The sequence below is a fragment of the Crinia signifera genome, chromosome 7 (genome assembly GCF_055691185.1).
Source record: "Crinia signifera chromosome 7, ASM5569118v1, whole genome shotgun sequence".
Classification (NCBI taxonomy): domain Eukaryota; kingdom Metazoa; phylum Chordata; class Amphibia; order Anura; family Myobatrachidae; genus Crinia; species Crinia signifera.
The window spans coordinates 166,237,854-166,259,636 of NC_139223.1; the positions used below are offsets into that span (position 1 = coordinate 166,237,854).

The window sequence follows — 21,783 nt, forward strand, 5'->3', positions numbered from 1 at the left end:
TCTTCAGTTCGGCGCCTCTCTGCACTGCAGGAGCTGCTGAGTGGCTAGCGCCGGCCCTGGGTAGATGAATGTGGAGATATCTGTACCATAAAGACATTAACAAAGAACTACTTTGGTGATATCCTTTTCAGGGTATTCTTTTACAATTTAATGGCCAACATTAATTAGCAAAATGTTTAATAAAAGATCAATGAGGTTTTGTTTTCCATTTTATTTTAAAGAATGCCTTGGAAAAATAGCACAGATATACTGGAGTTTATTCTTCTTGGATTTTCCAGTAATCCCAGGACACAAGTTATTCTTTTCTTTATCTTCTTGTTTGTGTACATGGTCACATTAATTGTAAACATCTCCATCATAATTCTAATTGTGACCAATGTCAGCCTTCACACCCCTATGTATTTCTTCCTGGGCAACCTCTCATTTCTGGATCTCTGCTACACATTTTCCACTGTGCCGAGGATGCTGAAAGATCTGATGTCGGTAAAGAAAATTATCTCTTTTGCTGAGTGTGCAACACAAATGTATATTACTCTTTCCTTAGGTGCAACAGAGTGTGTTCTGCTTGTTGCTATGGCTTATGATCGTTATGTAGCTATATGTTATCCATTACATTATACTACAATCATGAGTAAGACGGTTTGTGTGAGACTCGTCATGGGCGCATGGATATGTGGTTTTTTTCTTTCTATTCCCCATGTTACACTTACGCTCAATTTAAATTTTTGTAAAAAAAATGAAATTAATACTTTTTTTTGTGAAATGCCAGAAGTGTTATCATTGGGCTGTGAAAACATTTTGTTTATTGAATTTATTATTTTTATTGTTTGTGTGATTGTTCTCATGGCACCAGTCACATTTATTATAATATCTTATAGTCAAATAATTGTATCTATCTTAAAAATTAAATCTTCATCCGGACAGCGGAAAGCTTTCTCCACCTGTGGGTCTCACATAGCGGTTGTGATAATTTTTTATGGCTCAGCTATGGCAAACTACATGAAACCTAGGTCAAGCTCTCAAACAGGAACAGACAAATATATTGCTATATTTTATATAATTATTACACCACTGCTGAATCCTTTGATTTATTGTCTTAGGAACAATGATGTTAAATCAGCCTTTCTTAAATTAAAACGAGATTTTTTCTCTACTTTATATTAGTGGTTAGATTGAGAACATTACGTGAAGATGAGTATTTTACTGTGTGCTACTTTTTTGTAAATAATTTGTACAAAATAATGATTGCATTAAAAGAATCTATGGTAGAGATGTGTCCTGCTACACTGTATCGGGAACGCAATGTGAACACAGCATGCCATTCCCCATTTGTTCCCATCACTGTCTGGTCCTGATAGCGACCCCCTTGGGGTCTGCATAGTCATATGGGGAATACATAAGAATTCCTTTGTCCAGAGGGTCGCACAAAGCACATATGAGCTAATAAGTTTTAGAATAAGTTTAACAATGTGATTTGCAAGATTTAGCTTATTTAGCTTATTTAGATTTGCAGCGTTTGCTAAAAGCAGCTATGAAATTAGGAAATATAAGGACCTACACCCAGGTTTGAGGAAGTACTGTATGTCCAGACACTAAGTCCAACTGTCTCAGAAGAACCACAGAATTAGCTAAATCCAGATTTCGAACCATGTAAGGCAATAGGTACTTTCCACACAAACAGCATTAGGGGGCAGGAATTTGGGAGGTCTAGGGTAACCAAAACTTACTGGAAGTCCACTCCTTTGTTACAAAATGGAAGTGCACGCTTTCTACGCAGATCATGTCTGAACCAATGTTTGGCCTGTAATCCCTCCCCATTGGGGAGGGTCATAAATGAATATGTATGAATTTCCTGTAAGACCCTACCCCTGAAGGGAAGGGCATGCTTGTATGTTCTCTTAAAAAGATGTATTCTTTGCTATTTAACTTTAGAATACTGCAACTTCCAACTTGTGTGGTATCTTATTCTTGTATTCTCCTGATCAGATCAGTAAAGTTAAGGTGTTCCAGAGGTGTCTGATAATATCACAGGTAATTATTCACGCTAATAGTCCCGTTGGAATGAATAGGATATGGGTGCATGCCAGCTACTATTCACTTCAATTTGATGTGGGCAGGCTGTTTAATTCTACTCATGCTGGGACTTGTGGCTCTCCAAGTCCCTGCATGTGGTGCAGGCTTGCTGGGACTCGTAGTTGCACAACAATACACAATAGTTTTATCTATTTATTACACCAACTTCAGCCCTGTGCCCACCACACTGGGGCACCGGAGACAGCCCGAGGCTATAGTCTGGGCAGGACTGCCTATCTGGGACCCCTGAGCCTTTGAAATCATAAGGCAACTAGAACCACAATCGTCACAGCACTTCTGGCTACCAAACGACCAGAGCCATTGGATGGTAATATATTCGTCAGCCACATTACACCTTCCCACCTACGGGACTGTTGCTACATATACCTCAAAGCGAGAGATATAGCTATATTGATTCACACAATACGAGATAAATGTATCTATTTTTTATTTTTCATATATGTGTAATTGTATGTATTTTATATATTTTATTTTATATTAAATAATTTTTTTTAGAACGGTGTAGTGAATTTCTGAGACAGCAGGCGCTGGCACACATCCATTTCTGTATTTGATTATACGAATACGCCAATTTTAGGCTTATTTAGGTTAGTAAATTAACCCCATAGAGTGATGAGGTTTGAATTTTGCCACCAAATGATACAACACTTTTGGCATACTTATCACTTAAAATTTTATACAGCCCTCTTGCACATTGTTACATTATCGCTTCCTCTTGCTGTGGGCACTGGATACCCCACAAAAGGTTTATGTGGAAACTTATTGTGCAATTTGTATTTCAGTACAAGGGCATTGAAGCACTTCCCTCTCCTGGACCAAAATCCTTCCAGTTCACCAAAAATGGAATGCATCCTCAGAAGTTCCAATAGACAAGGACTTGCCTTACTTTGCCTGATGGCCAAATGAGATGGCAGAGAGCATTTAGAAGTGTCAAACTTTAGGGATTTTGAGTGTAGGTTAAATCTTCAACTTGAATGCAACTTTTTTGAAAGTGGCCCAATTATTCAATGAACATGTTGCATAGTAGGCAACATGAAATTTAGATATTTGTTTTAAAGAAGATCTTTATTTCCTGGTTTTAATAAAGGGACATGTTTCTTTGTTTTGTATTTAAATATACAAAATATAGTTATATAAGAAATCAAAATGATTGTATTGCTTTTTTTTTTAAATATAATTTTTTATTGAGACATTCCGTGCATTTTACATAACATGTGCAATGTATTAGTTGTCACATTCTTAACAATCAAAAGATTAAAATAAAGAGGAAGTTCAATCAGTAATGGCATTTGTTTGTGTACATTCATTTTGGCCTTGTTACAATCTTCGAGGTATCAAATAAAACATTGTTTCACATTGCAAGTAATCATTGGATGGGGACTGGTGGGTCCTGTGCAGCCATTCGGCTGAGGTACCACGTTGTAGATTGCAGGCTATTATGTAACATTTTCCTGGTGCTCAGTGGGAGAGTTGTTATATAAGAGTCCCACAACAAGAAGAATTTGCCCACTTTTTTATCTCTGTCTACCATAGCCTCCACCCAATCCATCCTGAACAGGAAATGTAGCTTAGACCGAAATAGGGGAAATTGTGGAGGTGTGGGGTCAATCCATCCCTGAAGAATAGTCTTCCTACCCGCTGCAATCAAAGCCAACAGCAGTTTTTTGCTTTCTTTTGTCATACGGGTGTTTGGGTCGAATATTCCCAGTATCGCCCATTCTGAAGTAAAGGGGACAAAGGTAATGAGATTTGCCTCTGCGTATCGCTTTACTAGCAGCCAGAAGTAACGAATAATGGGACATGCCCATAGACAATGGTAGGTATCCGCGTTGTCAGAGCGGCATTTTGGACAGGTATGGGTGTCTGATGTTCCCATATGGAAGTGTCTTACAGGGGATAGGTAAGAGTTATGATAAATGTTTATGAATAGCTCAATGTACATGTTGGCTTTGAGGGTTTGTCGGGAATATAGAAGGCCCTTCTGCAATTGTGGAATCAAGAGCGTAGGAAAGTGGTCAAGCCATGTGGCCATACCACCCTTGATCTTGGTGTAGTCCAAGATCTGTCTCAGATAAGTTAGCATGGTATCCAGGGTGTTATTCCAGTCCTTATCATAGAAATGCACTATCACATGCGTCACATAGAAATTGGTTTGCAGAAAGGCTAAGGGGTATGGGCTAACCATGGGATATTTAGCTGTCAACTCTGAGAAACGTAGAACTCGCTTTTCTTCCTTTACTACCAGGGAGTCAACTGATTTTATCCCCACTGCTGCCCATGCGGTGTAGGATGAGCAGCCATGCCATCCAGAAATGCTGGGCTTTTGAGCAGGGGCAGGGATAGGGAGTGTTGTTGATTTAGGCCTGTTTTATGTCTTAATATGTGCCAGATTTTTTTAGTTGACCACAGCAGAGGGCTGGTTTTAATTTGGTCAGGCAATTCTTGATCATGTTGGTGTAGGAAACCTACAAGACCCGTATCACTTAGGAAGCCCTGTTCCAGGGGGGTGTTAGTATACACAGAACTAGAGTGTAGCCAGTCCCGCAAGTGCCGAAATAAAGCTGCGTGATTGTAGGTAACTATGTCTGGAAAGTTAACACCTCCATTAAATACAGGTTGTGTGAGTTTTTTCATCGCGATGCGTGGACGACCTCCAGCCCATATAAATTTGCGGGCAATATAGGTGATCTGTTGCGCATCTTTTTGAGTTAGTAGGACTGGAAGCATTTGTAATGGGTAAAGTCGTTTCGGGACTGCTACCATCTTCAGCAAGTTAGCACGTCCCAGGTAAGATAAGGGGAGACGTTCCCATTTGGCCACTTCGTTAGATAGGGTGGTAATGGCTTTTGTTACGTTTAGGCTGTATAAGGTGGTTGGGTTTCGGGGTATCAAGATGCCTAGGTACGGGATGCATGTAGTTTGCCATTTTAATTTGTATTGTGGTGCCCATGGGGGAGGAGCCTTTGGACCGTAAAGCAAAAGGGTAGATGATTTGTCCATATTAATGCTGAAGCCAGTTATGGATTCAAAGGAAGTTAACTTGTTTAAAAGTAAAGGTAGAGTGTGTTCGGGGTTGGCGATATAAAGTAGTATATCGTCAGCGAAGGCTGATAGTTTTAGTTCCTGGGTGCCTATTTTTATTCCTTTAAATTCTGGCCATGTCTGTAATGTCCGTAGGATGGGATCTAATGCTATGTTGAATAAGAGCGGTGATAAGGGGCAGCCTTGTCTGGTTCCCTTTTCTAAACAGAAGCGTGGACCCTTGGAGCCATTTATCAATAGTGAGGCCGAGGGGTTGTGGTATATTGTTCGTATGAATTGGAGGAAGTCCGAATCAAATGCCCTTTTCTCCAGAACGTGAAACAGGTGAGGCCATAAAATCATGTTGAATGCCTTATTTGCATCCAAACTTAGGAGCATGTTGTGGGAGTTAGGCGAGTTGGGTGAAGCTATGACCGCCGCCAGGGCTACACGTACCGCCCTGACGGAATGCCTACTCCGCACAAAACCCATTTGTGTCTGGGTAAGAATATCTGGTAGGATTGTTTGTAGTCGTAGAGCTATTATTTTTGTTAGAATTTTATAGTCTACATTTAGTAAACTTATAGGACGATATGAGGACAGTAAGGTGGGGTCCCTATCTGGTTTGGGGAGGAGTGTAATGAAGGCTTCATTAAAAAGAGGGGACACAGTTCCTTCTCTATAGATTTTTTGGTAGAGTTCAAGCAGGGATGGTGTGATATGGGTTTGGAGTATACGGTAATATTCTCCTGTAAAGCCGTCAGGACCTGGGGATTTGGCATTTGGGAGTTTGGATATTACCATGTTAATTTCTTCAGTTGTTATATTCCCTGACAAAGCAGATTGCTGATCTGGGGTGAGTGGGGGCATGGCCTCACTTGAAAAGGGTGCTCCCTGAGTAGCTGGGTCTACAGGCGGGGAGGCAAAGAGGTTTTTGAAATATGTCTGAAACTGCATGGCAATCTCAGATGATTTTGTGATATTCACGTTGGAAATCAGGTGTTTTAGCATTGTGATGATATTGCGTTTTTTAGGGGGTGAGAGTGTCGCCAGCAATTTCCCAGCCTTGCCTCCCCATCTATAGTATCTGTGTCTGGTGTAATCTAGTGATTGTTTTGCCTGAGTAGCTAAATATGTCTCAAATAGTTGTCTAGCTTCTTTGTATGTTTGGAGGGTAGTGTCCAAAGGGTTTGTTGTGTAAGCTTGGAATGCCGATTTCATTGTGTCATTTAGTTGGTCGTGTTTAATTCTTGCTTCCTTCTTCTTTTTTTAAACATATCCGATAATATGGCCGCGCATTATGGCCTTAGATGCGTCCCAAAAAAGTTCCGGGAGGTCCCAGTATTCTATGTTTTCATCTACATAATTGGTCCAGTTATAGGTCAGATACGACTTGAAATCCTCAGAGGCCAACAGATAGGATGGAAATCGCCAAATACAATCTGTTTGGTGCATGAATGAATGGTTAAGGGCCACCATAACAGGGGCATGGTCCGAAATTAGTATGTCATAAATGTCGGCTCTGGAAACCCCAGTCATCAGCTCATCTGCTACCAGGATCTTGTCTATGCGTGATGAGGATCTGTGGACCACTGAGAAGTGTGTATGTGTTCTGTCTGTGGGGTTTAGTAATCTCCATGGGTCAGTGAGGCCCAGAGTGGCTCTCAACGATAATAGAGATCGGCTCTGAAAGTCAGAGGTTCTTGGTGTGACAGGGGATCTATCTATTGAGGGACCTTCTACCATATTGAAGTCCCCTCCTATTATTAGTGGATAATTTGTTCTAGTTTGAATTAAATGTTCCAAGGCTTGGATGTATGCGTGTGTGTTAGTGTTAGGGGCATATATGTTTACCAGCGTGTATTTAGCGTTGTATAGTTCAATATCAAGTATTATATATCGGCCTTCAGGGTCTAGGGTTTCGGTAAGAATGGAGATTGGGAGATTTCTTTGGAATAGAATCGCCACACCTCTCGTTTTCCTATGGAAAGAAGCTGCGAGGCATTGGCCCAGCCATGGAGCCCTTAGAGTATTTGTTTCCTCTGATGACCAGTGGGTTTCCTGTAGGAATATTATATCAGGGTTGAGGCGTTTGAGACGTGTTAGGACCCTTTTTCTTTTTACTGGGTTGTGTAGTCCATTTACATTCGAGGAAATTATAGTTAGGGGTTTAGGGGGCATTTTTGGTTGGCAATCAGAGGACGGCATGGCTACTCGCCCACTCCAGGAGACTTTCGCAGAGCTTTTCCCAAAGGGCGCAGGGGGGGCAAGACAGGTCCCAGAACCTTATGTTCGTATTTAAAGAATAATGTTGAGTAAGAATGTGACTATAAAGATAGAGCATAGAAAGCAGCATCAATTTCTTACATAGTACGGGAGATATGTAGTGACAGTAAAGCACATAGTAACTTGTGCACATTGAATGTCTCGTTTCAACCTTTTCAAACATTTTCCATAACCATAAACATACAGTTGTGGACGCCTTCTGTTTAGAGAGGCGTGCACAAGACCTTATCCAACAATAACATAACAAACTAAGAACAGATAGAAAAAATATTGCGTGTAACATTATCTCTTCACTATATCATTCCCACCCAGGGAAGCAGTGTAAATAGGGTTTTTAGTGCTTGTGATAAGCGAACGTATCATCTATTAGGTGATCTCCTAGGTGAGGTGTCAGACATGAAGTATTTCTTCACCTCCTCTGGGTCGGTGAAGAATAGATGAGAGCCACCCTCCACCACCCACAATTTTGCGGGGTATAGAAGGGCAAATCGCACTCCATGTCTGTGCAAATGGATGCATACACCAGAGAATTATTTTCTCTTTTGTGAAACAGCAACTGAAAAATCTTGAAAAATCAGTATCCTGTTGCCTCCCACCACCAGGTCCCTGGTCCTGCGATAAGCTGCCAGAACACTTTCTTTTGCTCTATAGTCTAGATATCGAGCTATAACAGGCCGCAGGCGATTGGGTGGTCCCTCCCTTGCTGCTCCTAATCTGTGTGCTCTTTCTATATGTGGCAGCTCTATGCTGTCTAAGACGCCTAGGGCCCTGGGCAGTTCCTCACCCAAATATGAGGTGAGGGCTGTACCAGATACAGATTCAGGAATGCCTACGAAGCGGAGATTATTTCTGCGTGACCTGTTCTCCAGTTCTTCAAGTTTATCCTGCAACTGTTGAATGGTCCCCTCCTGAGAGGCCACCCCGTCGCAGCATTTTTGCAGTTCATCTTCTGCATCGCTAACCCGGGTTTCCAGGGCAGCGATACGGGAGGCATTAGCCTCAATCTTCGCTAACCCTGCATCTACGCTAGCTTGCAGGCTATTGAATCTCTGATCGAGGAGGGGCATCATAAAATCCGAGATTTCTCTAGCTGTCAGACCAGATGGTCTGTCATCAGGGACATCAGAGCTGTCACCTGCGATACTGCTTGGGGAGGCGGGGTTTGACCTCTGAGGCATGCCTCTGTTCTTCCCTGCTTTATTAGCTGTATTTGTGTGTTTAGAGGGCATATTTTTCCCAATAAATTTATCCATTCCCTATATACAGGGGCAGGATAGGGTAACGATAGGAAACACCCATATCGCAAGACCTGGAGGTTGCTTGTGTAATGCAAATAGTGGGGGAGAGTAGACAAGCACAATAGAAATTCCGGGCTAGAATAATATTAAATACATCTAGATCAAGTACGCTTTCTCAGCATTTTGAGTTTCGGTTAAAGCATGTTTGGAACCTGTAGTAGGGTCCATTGCGATGTGTTTTCAATGAACTTATGTCAGTAAATCCTATTACAGTATATGCAGAGAAGGGGGGAAAAAAAAGGAGACAGTCCCTGCAATAAATTTATTCTCCACTAGGTGTCGCTCAAGTCATATGATATTAGATAAGCAAAATTTTGTAGTGCACATGCACAGTGAATGGCCCTGTTCTAACACCTGTATGAGAAGCTAAATGGACCTTATCTCAAGTAAATAGAAATTCAGTTAGCAGAGAAAATAGTGCAGAGTATAAAATATGGTAATAAAGATCAAGGCTGTGGTATTATAATGCTAAACTATACCACAGAGATGGATATTACTGTTGAGGAATGGCACAAATATAAAGGATAATTTATAAAGCAAAGTCACGGTCTGAGATAACTGTGCACAAGGGAAGTTAATGCAAACTTTTGTTTGGAGTCTCCGTGTGAGGAAGTCCTTGTGGGAGGTTAATGGTTTTCCGAGAAGTTAGGAAGGTTAGGATGAAAGTTCCTCCTGTGGTGACCCCAGCATATAATAGCAGAACAAGGGGGTTTTGTAGAAAGAGGGAAATAGGGGGTATGATTGCCTTGTGGCTTGGATGTTTGTGGGGTAGACAGTGTCTCTTCTACCAAGGCAAGTTAGTGTCTCTCAGGGGCCATTTCCAGGGCAGTCAATGACCATGGGGGTAAATATTGGGGTCTTTTTCTTGGGTCCCAATAAGGTCCACTTTCGTGCTGTTAAACTGCGGGATGGGGTGGGAAGTTCTGCCTCTGTCCCCTCCAAATAGAAGGTGGCTTTGGGGCATGGGGTGAATCACAGCATGGAAGAGGGACAGGCAGGCTGCAGATTTTTAGTGAGTAAAACTGTGCATATACAGTTAGTGGCTGTGAGCACAATATAGTCCGTTGTGGGTCACAGCTGGACTGGAGCCACAAATCTTTGGCTGATGTGTCATGTCAGTATGGGCATGAAGGGGGGGGGGGCTCCATGGTCTTACCGCAATGCTTGTGAGGGGTACAGACAAACCTCCGCAATGATGGAGCTGTGCTGTCTCGGTCCTCTGTCTCCGCTGCCGCCAGCAGCAGCCTCCTCTTGTAGGGGTATGGTGGGGTGCTTGGGTAGGGGTCCAGTCGCCGCGGATCACCCGCCGCGGTGAAGGGCGGTGGGATGTTAGCCGGTTTGTCAGCCGGCCTTTCAAGTGGACTGCGGGGGCCGCCGGGTGCAGCGCGGTGATGCGGGGTGCTTGGCCGAGGTAGGTTCCTCCGGTATGGATCCCCGGGCTCCGGTCCGAGTCCAGCGATCGGCGCTTTGATGCTTGGGCAAGGGTCCAGCCGTCGTGGACCACTCGCCGCTGTGAGAGATGGCGGGGTGGTAGCCGGGATGTTGTGCGATCCTTTCACTTGGATCGGGGGGGGGGGTCACTGGGTGTAGCGCGGTAGTGAGGGGTACTCTGCCGGGGTAGTCCTCTCCGGCACGGATCCCCAGGCTCCGGTCCGGGTCCAGCGATCGGCGTTCCTTCCCTGTTCAGCCCCACAAGATGGCGCCGGGCACACTCCTTGGGCGGGCAGACCTCTCGAGTCAGAGGTTGGGCTCCGGTGGATGTTCTCTTCTCCAATGAGGGTTGCACCACGGGCAGCGCAATGCCAGCTCACAGTTTGAGTAAGTGGTGGGTTATTCAGGTGGCGTTTGGGCCACGATGGAGCCTGATTTTCAGCAGCTATGGAGGAGCTCCTCTAAAAAGCGGCCGCCATGGCGTCCCGCCCACCGGAAGTTCCGATTATATTGCTTTATTCCTCTTATTACCTAAAATGTAAAAAATATGGGTACTCTTTACCTAGCACGGCACCCATCGCGGGCATCGCGGCCATCAAATGCACTAAAAAACGGGTGCGACGCGATGCCCGCGATGCCCGCGATTTCCCATAGGGAACAATGTTAAAAGTGTGATTGGACGCGATTTTACTGTTCAATGCCTCAATGGCCGCGATTTTTCCATAGAAAACAATTTTAAATGGTCCACAGAGCCCAAATAGTCCCCATGAAGCCTGAAATGGCCCCCACAATTGTTAACGCCACCCCACGATCAACGTGAACCCGAAGCGTGGCGAGCGCAGCGAGCCCGCGAGGGGCGGCGGTACACGTCCTCCGACCTTTTGGAGTTGAGAATAGAATAGTGTGGCGAGCGCAGCGAGCCACCGAGCCCGAAGCGTGGCGAGCACAGCGAGCCCCGCGAGGGGACGCGGATACCTTCACAGGTAAATGCGTCCCTTTGCGGGCTTCACAGATATCCGCGTGCGCTCGCCACGCTTCGGGCTCGGTGGCTCGCTGCGCTCGCCATACTATTCTATTCTCAACTCCACGCCGACGTGGATAGTGGGGGTATGAAAAGGTCGGAGGACGCGTACCGCCGCCCCTCGCGGGCTCGCTGCGCTCGCCACGCTTCGGGTTCACGTTGATCGTGGGGTGGCGTTAACAATTGTGGGGGCCATTTCAGACTTCAGGGGGACTATTAGGGCTCTGTGGCCCATTTAACATTGTTTCCTATGGAAAAATCGCGGGCATTGAGGCATTGAACAGTAAAATCGCGTCCAATCACACTTTTAACATTGATCCCTATGGGAAATCGCGGGCATCGCGGGCATCGCGTCTCACCCGTTTTTTTAGTGCATGCGATGCCCGCGATTTTTTACCCCCGATGACCGCGATGGACATCGTGGGCGCCTTGCTAGGTAAAGAGTATCAAAATATGTAATGTTGTCTCAAACTGCTGCAAGATGATTTGACTGACAGAAGAATAATGCTTGTAAGTGAAGATGAAAATAATTCTGGATGCAGAAGTTAGAAAATCCGGAAACTGAATGAAAGTGGTATGGGTAAATTCAACCCATAGCAACACTGAAACTTAGGCCCTTATTCTAGTTGACTCTTTGGGATGCGCGTTCTTTCGGAAATGACCGAACGCCACGCACGTCGGACCATCAAAGAACACACGCCTACAGGTCGTCCGCATCCATCCGTCCAGGCTTTATAAGAAGAGGGAGTGTCTTCGGACTGCATCCAAACGTGCGTGTGCGATGGGAACTCAAAGATTCTGCATGGTCCCACTGCGTCCGAACGGACGGGAAGCTGACCGTACGCACCGAGTTGGTGTATGTGTGCAAACCTCAGTAATCTATTCAGAAGTCGTGCTTCAGCAACATGACACACTTATCCAATTAGGGTACCTCATAACATATATATTTATTTTTAATGTAATCAATTACTTCCTAATTGATACTTAAACACATTACTTGCACTTTAGATTAACCCTTACATCATGTTAAGTTTTAAAACTTCATTGTTCCCCCTTTACCTGTGTTTTATGTATGCATACTATATATTAATTGCAAGGCAAATGCAATCATTCTAAATATTCAAATTGTGATTTACATATAATAAATGTCAAATACCTACAGTTTAAAACACAGTATGTGTGTGTGTACATCATTATGCATACCGGCTAACTTTATTTTTATTAAATATATTTGAATTTTGTGTCATGAAATGAATTGGTCACTACAATAAAGGTACTGTAGTTTGCTGTGCAAACACACACACATACACACCAACACACCTTCAACACCATTTATTTATTACCCTTCACTTTCTTACACTTTATGCAATAACACATCTCTATACAGTATTCCACAAGAACACACAGACAACTTCTAACTGTAAACAAATATTTATTTAAACAAACAAAAGGATAATTAAAATAAAAGGTCGCTCAGGTCCTGGACATCCTGGGCCAACATCAGGAGGTGTGCCTCATCCTGGCAAGTGTCCCTTGGACGCCCTCCTGGACTTGTCTCGGGTAATCTGTAGGCATGTTAAAGGGGGTTTAACATTACTATTGATATTCATGTATACATTTTATATTGTGTTCCATACAATATGTCAAAATTACCAAAATTCAAAATGTATATTCAACAGGCTAATGGATACATTATGGCCTTGTTTCATATTTTTGTTTTCTGTCCATACACTGGATTACAATTGTCTATAGAAACAAACCACTAGGTCAGGAAGAGGAACTTGACAAGAGCCTACTGCAGGACATCAATAAAATTAAATTTAAAAGGAGAGGTGATAATCATGAGAGACTTTAATTTACCTGATGTAAACTGGGAGGTGTCTGTTGCAAGTTCCGCCAGAAGTAGGGACATTCTGAATTCCTTGCAAGGAGCATCCCTCCAGGAGTTAGTGAGGGAGCCCACTCATAACGATGCAATACTAGACAAATGGTGACAGAATATCTGACATAAATGTGTGTGAAAACCTGGGATACAGTGACCATCAAGCAGTATTTTTCAGAATAAAGACGGAGACCGACTCATCACACACAAAAACAAAGGTGTTATATTTTAGGAAGGCTGATGTTGTAGAGATGGGAAACTGTAAGGGATTTTTTGGCAGGGTAGAGGAACTTGGAAGGAGTGTAGGAGAAGTGGGGACAATTAAAAAGTGCATTACTAAAAGCAACATAACTTTGTGTGAAAAGAGTTAGGAAAACCACAAGGAGAAGGAAGCTAGTGTGGTTTGCGAAAGAAGTAGCAAGTATTGTGAAAGCAAAAAAGTTGGCCTTTAAGAAGGGTGCCAGATGCGGTCCCGACAGTCAGGATCCCGGCTGTCATTTACCCGACGTCGGGATCCTGACTGTCAAAACTCCGACAGACAGTTGCCCGATGGCCATCGGCTATTCTCCTTTGTGGGGGTCCACGACCACCATAGAGGGATAATAGAATAGGTGGTGAGCATAGTGAGCCACCGTGCCCGCAGCATGGAGAGCGCAGCGAGCCCGCAAGGGGCTTTGTTGTGCTCAACATGCTGTCTGAGTCCGGGCATTCGAGATCCCATCATCGGTCTAATGACTGTCGGGATCCCGACTGTCGGTACCCTATACCACACCCTTTAAGAAATATAAACAGATGCAAAATAATGATGACAAAGAGGTGTATCTTGTTAGACAGAAGGAGGCTAAGAAGGTAATCAGATGTTCAAAAGCACAGGCTGGGGAGAAAATGGCAAAATCAGTGGATAAAGGGAGGACATTTTTTTTTGTATATACAGTAAGGGAAAGGAGAAAAACATAAACGTGGAGTAATAAGACTAAAAACAGAGAGTGGAAGTCTTCTTGAAAGGAACAGTGTAATAGCAAATCATATTAATAATTATTTCTGCTCAGTATTCACTGCTGAAAGAGAGGGGAAGGGGCCACAGTTAATTTGCAAATATATAGGAACAATTATCCTGGATCTCAAGCGCAAACCATTTAGATTGTGCAGCTGTTTCACACAATATGGGTGTTTCGTCAATCACCCATAGAATATAAGTGAAAATAGGGTTTATTGTGAGAACGCACAGCGCTATCTTTAATAAAACCACACCACAAAAACAAGTGATGACAAAATGATGAAGATGAACCTACTGTAATATTTATGATTTCATCCACAATGAACGTTCACTTCGCAACTCCAGCAAGATATCTGGAATAAAACAAAATCTCCAATACCCCAGAGGATTAGTATAAATAGACAAAAAATAATTGGTGCAGTATTTCTTGTCATAAATATGATGTTTAATAAAAGAATGCACTCACATAACAGCATGAAATTTAAAACCAAGTGACCAAGACTGCTGGGCTATGCTCACAACTCCTTCTCTCCAAGATGGTATTTCAGGAAATGGGGATCACCACAAGCTGGCTGAGCAATCTTCTGTACCAGAGGAGAAACACTGTCTCAGCAGAACTTCCACATGTGCAGGTAAACCATTCGAAGAATTTTCAATCAGTCACTAGCTACTGGAGTAATTCCAAATGACTGGAAATCAGTCAATGTAGTTCCACTGCACAAAAGTCGAAGCAAGGAAGAGGTAAGCAACTATCAACTTGTAAGCCTTACAGTAGTTAGGAGATTGATGGAAACACTCTTAAAACAAAGAGTTGTAGAATATTTCAAAACTAGCAACTTACAGGTTCAAAAACAGCATGGGTTTACTGTGGGAAGATCATGTCAAACAAATCTTATTGACTTTTCTTGACTGGGTTACTAAAGTAATAGATCATTGTGGGGCTGTAGATATACAGTAGCTTATCTAGACTTTAGTAAGGCTTTTGACACTGTCCCACATAACAAACTGATATATAAACATGAACGTTTGGGATTGGATCCTAAGATTGTTGAATGGATAAGATCTTGGTTGCAGGACTGAAAACAAAGAGTTGTAGTAAACGGAGTACAGTTACAGGAGGGAAAGGTTACAAGAGGAGTAACACAGGGATCTGTACTTGGATCAATGCTTTTGACATCTTTATTGGTGATATTGCAAATGGAATTGAGGGTAAAATGTGCCTTTTAAAAAAATACATAAAGGTATGCAACAGGGTAAACACACCAGGGGGGTAAAATTGATTGATGATCTTGGCAGATTAGAAGAATAGTCAAAAACATGACAACTACTGTTTAATGCCAAAAAATGCTAAATCATGCACTTGGGTCTCAAAAATACAAGGACTAAATATAGCATAAATGGCTCTATAATGGAAACTACTGAGGAAGAGAGGGATCTAGGTGTCACTATTTCAGGGGACTTAAAGGCAGGTAGGCAATGTAACAAAGCAATGAAGAAGGCAAGTCAGATGCTTTGTTGCATAGGAACAAAGCAGTAGAAAGAAAGAAGTAATAATGCTACTGTATAGGTCATTGGTACGACCTAATCTGGAATACTGTGTTCAGTTCTGGAGGCCATATCTCCAGAAGGATATAAATACATTAGAGACTGTACAAAGAAAGGCAACTAAAATGGTGCATGGCCTACATCACAAAACGTACCAGGAAAGACTAAAAGATCTTAATTTGTATAATTTAGAGCAGGGGTAGCCAACTCCAGTCCTCGAGAGCTACCAACAATTCACGTTTCGCAGCCCACCTCGCAGGTACACAGCTGCACTCATTGCTGACTAACACATTTTAAAAGATCCACAGGTGGAGCTAAATACTTCACTTGTAATTATGTGAGGAGACCTGGAAAACATTAACTGTTGGTAGCTCTCGAGGACTGGAGTTGGCTACCCCTGGTTTAGAGCATAAAATGGAAAGGGGGGACAAGATAGAAAGTTTCAAATATATCAGGGGTTATAACAAGGTGCAGGTGGGAGACATTCTTCACAGGAAGAGGAGCAACAGAACACAAGGACATGGACTGAAACTAGAGAGGGGAAGATTCAGGGGAAATCTGAGGAAAAAATGACTTTACAGAAACTGTAGTGTATAAGTTGAATAGCCTCCCATCTGAGGTGGTAGAGGCAAATACAGCAGAGAAATTTAAAAATGCTTAGGAAAGACATACTGATATCCTTACAAAGAAATAAGGATCAAATATGGTTTAAGGTAACCTTTTTAAAAAAGGGGCAGACTAGATGGGCCAAGTGGTTCTTATCTGCCGTCAAATTCTATGTAACATTGGCACTCAAAGGTTTAATGTTTTAAAGTTTAAAATTAAAATTTATAAAAAATGCCCATGAGCAGCAACTTGACAGAATCTCTTAGGAAAACCCTCCTGTGTGAATCAAAACACTAAGGGACTGCTTTTATGTATTTGTGGAATATTGGTTTAATTGTACATAGGAGACATTAGAACCAGGGTATAACACACATAGGAATAATATAGATGTATTATAAAGCTCTCTTCTGAATGATGAGGAATTAGTATTGGACACTTGCAGGCACCTGTATATAGTATAAGGTACGTCTTCTCAGCATTTTCAGCAAAGCTCTGAAACCAGATATATAAAATGTTTGATCAGTATACAATACGTATAAGTACGTATCAAAGTTTGCTTTGAAATAGGCTCATTTTTTAAAGATAATTTAGTGACTTAAAAATACTTTATGCTGTTTACTGTACATTACTAGACATGGATAAATTGAAGTTTAAGCCAAGTTTAAGCCAATTTTGGGTGTTCAATTACTTTTCAATTCAGTTATTTGAATATAATGGGTGTACAAAGGTAAACTGATAGCCTTATGGCTAGGAGTAAACAGGCGCCTAATAGGGTGGTTTGCCAAGCAGCTCCTACTAGGGGGCGTCAAACCCCTAAATATGGTATGGAAGAAAAGCAAAAAGGTGGAGTGCTAAGAATTGGATCAATATGGTGTTTCTACACTACCATATTGATCCAATTCTCAGCGCTTCATCTTTTTGCTTTTCTTCCATTTGAATATAATGGACATGTAAAATATCTATAAAAGACAATAAAGAGTTTTTTTGCATTAAAAAGCTATAATGAGATTTAAAAAAAATATACAGTAAGGAAGCATTTCACGAACTTGCTACATTATAAGGTTACAATATGTTCTTGGTATCTATATATGTACACCATGGGTTAAAGAGTTTGGTAGCTGTGTGAGATTCCGGCTGAACTCAGAAGTTTTTGTTTTTACATTTACAATTCAAAATCGCGATTTTTAAATGATTGCCCCTTTAAAAATAACCTCAGAGGTCTTCTGGCATCCCGCAAGGCAACCGAAATCATCCCGCCACATGTTTCTTGCCAGCTGTCTCACTGGTGGACTCTGTAATCCAGTGGTTTCCAAACTTTCTTGAATCACGGTGACCTAGAATTTGTTCATAGTATCCCCAGGCCCAAACTTTCTTAATGAGAGATCAAATATTAAATTAAGGAAATGATGGTGACATGTTACCCCTAGGATCAGTTATGTGGCGAGGGGGGTGGAATTTCTTCAGCTTGTCCACATGTTTTTGGACTGGAAACCATTAGCACTGGTTTTGCTTGAATCTTTTACAGATTCACATATTGGTCTGTAAAGTTATACGTGTATACAGTATGCCTCTTCAGTGGGTGCACGATACATTCAAATCTAAATGCAGAGGCATACACTAATTTCGGGTCCATGTCAACAAAACTCATGTCGACCTTTTCCCATGTTGACCTGTTTTCTTGTGATGACCTTTTGTCAATATCAATGTTTTACATATCAACCTTTTGTCAATGTTGGTGTCAAGCTATTGACTGTCTGCCTAGACACTGTAGAACCTTCCATCCACACCTGGGTAAAAGCAGTGTCATGTTTTGTACATTCATTTATTTTCAAGAAATCTGGCAATGTAAATCTGGAGACCATTACCAACAGCGCCAGCACAACCAATTATTATGGTAAGTGATGGTAGAGTTTGGGTCCTGATGTTTGAAAAGATTAAATAGGTTTGAAAGAATATTAAGCTAAGAAATTTCACACCCAAAACATATGCATTGTAAATGACAGTACACATCGGACTCAACCTATAGGTAGATCAATTTAATAAGTTAAAACAACAATACATTGTTTTACTGAATCTTCAAGACAAATAAACATGTCAAATGGGCATCACGGACTGTGTAATGGTTAGCATGTTGTGCGGAATTTGTATATTCTCCCCGAGTTTGCATGGATTTACTCCGGGTACTCCGGTTTCCTCCCACAATCCAAAAATATACTGGTAGGTCAATTGGCAGAAAAAAAAATTAACCCTAGAATGTCTGTGTATGCGTGTACATAGATAGGGAATATAGATTGTAATCTCCACTGGGGCAGGGACTGATGTGAATGTTCAGCTATGCTCTGTAAAGCGCTGCGGAATATGTGTGTGCTATATAAGAAACTGTTAATAAATAAATAAACATTTAAAGCTGGGTCATTGACATGCAGAGGGAACAATGACTGGCAAGCAAAATGCTCAGTGACCTCTTAACACTGACAGTCAGGAGCGTATCACTGAGCTGAGAATCACTCTGTGACCATCAAAATATTAATGGCAAATATCAAAACAAAGATTTTCTAGCTCCAAGATAAGCAGTGATAAAAATGTGATTAATTAATCAGTGATTTTTAATATATTGATTTAGACAGACAATTCAATACTTAAGGCCCCCATACACTGGGTCCAACTTGTCCTGTTTATATGTCGATTGTTTGTGTTGTCACATATTCGTGGAGTAAGCAATCTTAATCTGTCCCAGAATACAAGTATGCAGGCAGTCTATACACATTATTGTTGATGCTGTTACCATGACAACTGTCAGTATCTGATGACATCATCTCCGTGTGCCCCGGAAAGGTGGGGGGGGGAGAGATGAAACACGGTCCGTGCAGGCACGTTTTGCTGGGGGTACTTAATGATGAGTGTACCCTTTGTTTGTTATGATTTGTTTTTGCTGTGCTTGAAAAAAGCCATTAAAGGCTAAAAGCGTATCGATTTGAGTGAGTTTGTGTCAGTCCAGAGTGCTGCCGTATATACAGTATAGATAAAATCATGTCCTGATATGAGATTGTAAGGAATTTAGGAATTTAGAGACAGTGGGGTCAGCGGTGACTTTGATGGGGATATTGAAATCATTAAGGTAAGGGAGGGAATGTCAGAAGAGAGTAGTTGTATCTGAATACAACATTCTACATTACAGTGTTGTATTGGAAAAAAAGTAACATTACGTATGAAGATACAACTGCAGCCGCACACAGAATAGAGGCATTCTGAATATAATTTTACTCAGTAGAAGCTGCTTGTACAGGTAGAGATCTCTTATCTGAAATATTTTTTTTGGTCCCCATGCCCCTTTATTCATACTTACCAAGTCACCCAATGTCCATGGTGGCCTTCAGGATCCTCTTCAGCGTCTTCAGCCATCCCAGGAGTGCATTGAGCACTCCTGTTGAAGTCACCAGTGCGCCTGCAAACTCGCGCAATGCACCCCTGGGACCACTGAAGATCCTGAAGGCCGCAATGGATGCTGGGGGACACAGAGGATGCTGTGGAACACTGTGGGACCATCGGGGGGGGGGGGGGGGGGGGGCAGGTAAGAATGTTAAAAAAAAATCCCAAAAATGTAAAAATCCCTTTTCCATTTTGGATAAGTGATTATCAACCTGTATGTAATATTCACATTGTTTTCCAAATAGAACGTACAGTAACGGAAAAGCTGCTAGCAGATATGCTCACATGGAGTCCATGCATTATCTGTACAAGGAAGAAGAGCAACAGAATGTCTGTTTTTGGTGCAATGAATAGAATATGTACTAAAAATTAACTTTTAATACATTTTTTGTAAAATTTGGACTATTTAAAATTGAAGAATTGTGCAAGAAGAATAAATTGTGATTTTATTAAAATTGGGCTGTGTGCGTAGTTGCCTCGGTAATTGATTTATTTTTCTAAATCATTCAATGAGTCAGGTGATGACTTTATTCCCTATTTGGACCTATGTGGTTATCCTCAGTACATTGCGACTGATGTTACCTGTGGAACCACCGCTGGTCACTGGGGGGATAAATCCAATATAAATTAATGATTAATCCTTTAAATGTACATTACGCTACACTAGAGTGAGTTTAATGAGCAGGTATTCCAGATAATTTAGAAAGTGCTGTATATTAGAGGTTTGATATTTAGCCAGCCTTACATTATATGTAACATGACTTGTAGCATATGGAGGACAGATGCATGTGGAGATATCTGTACCATAAAGACATTTACAAAGAAATACTCTGGTGATATCCTTTTCAGGGTATTATTTTACAATTTAATGGCCAACATTAATTAGCAAAATGTTTAATAAAAGATCAATGAGGTTTGTTTTCCATTTTATTTTAAAGAATGCCTTGGAACAATAGCACATATATAATGGAATTTATTCTTCTTGGACTTTCCAGTAATCCCAGGACACAAGTTATTCTTTTCTTTATCTTCTTGTTTGTGTACATGGTCACATTAATTGTAAACATCTCCATCATAATTCTAATTGTGACCAATGTCAGCCTTCACACCCCTATGTATTTCTTCCTGGGCAACCTCTCGTTTCTGGATCTCTGCTACTCGTCTTCCACTGTGCCGAGGATGCTGAAAGATCTGATGTCGGTAAAGAAAATTATCTCTTTTGCTGAGTGTGCAACACAAATGTATTTTACTCTTTCCTTAGGGCTAACAGAGTGTGTTCTTCTTGTTGTTATGGCTTATGACCGTTATGCAGCTATATGTTATCCATTACATTACACTACCATCATGAGTAAGATGGTTTGTGTGAGACTCGTTATGGGAACATGGATATGTGGTTTTTTGCTTTCTATTTCTCATGTTACTCTTACACTCAATGTAAATCTTTGTAAAAAAAATCAAATTAATACTTTTTTTTGTGAAGTGCCAGAAGTGTTATCATTGGGCTGTGAAAACATTTTGTTTATCGAATTTATTATTTTTATTGTTGGTGTGATTGCTCTTATGGCACCAGTCACATTTATTGTAATATCTTATTCTCAAATAATTGTATCTATCTTAAAAATTAAATCGTCAGCCGGGCAGCGGAAAGCTTTCTCCACCTGTGGGTCTCATATATTGGTTGTGATAATGTTTTATGGCTCAGCTATGGCAAACTACATGAAACCTAGGTCAAGCTCTCTAACAGGAACAGACAAATATATTGCTATATTTTATATAATTATTACACCAATGCTGAATCCTCTGATTTATTGTCTTAGGAACAATGATGTTAAATCAGCCTTTCTTAAATTAAAATGAGATTTTTTTTCTACTTTAAATTAGTGGTTAGATTGAGAACATAACAATATTAAGTGAAGATGAGAATTTTACTGTGTGCTACTTTTTTGTGAATAATTTGTACTAAATAATGATTTTATCAAAAAATCTATGGTACAGATGTGTCCTGCTACACTGTATCAGGAACGCAATGTGAACACAGCATGCCATTCCCCATTTGTTCCCATCACTGTCTGGTCCCGTTGGAATGAATGGGATATGGGTGCATGCCGGCTACTATTCACATCAATTTGATGTGGGAAGGCTGTTTAATGCTACTCATGCTGGGACTTGTGGT

General features: G+C 41.4%; 2 protein-coding genes across 2 annotated transcripts; both read left to right on the forward strand.

The window, feature by feature from the left end:
- Positions 1 to 222: 222 nt before the first annotated feature.
- LOC146019617 (olfactory receptor 5AR1-like) lies at positions 223 to 1,164 on the forward strand. The gene has a single exon (XM_083152123.1). The coding sequence runs from the start codon at positions 223 to 225 to the stop codon at positions 1,162 to 1,164; it is 942 nt and encodes a 313-aa protein (XP_083008249.1).
- Positions 1,165 to 20,549: 19,385 nt separating this feature from the next.
- Positions 20,550 to 21,467, forward strand: LOC146021286 (olfactory receptor 5AR1-like). The gene has a single exon (XM_083155080.1). It carries the CDS (start codon positions 20,550 to 20,552, stop codon positions 21,465 to 21,467), a length of 918 nt encoding a protein of 305 aa, XP_083011206.1.
- The last annotated feature ends 316 nt before the right edge of the window (positions 21,468 to 21,783 follow it).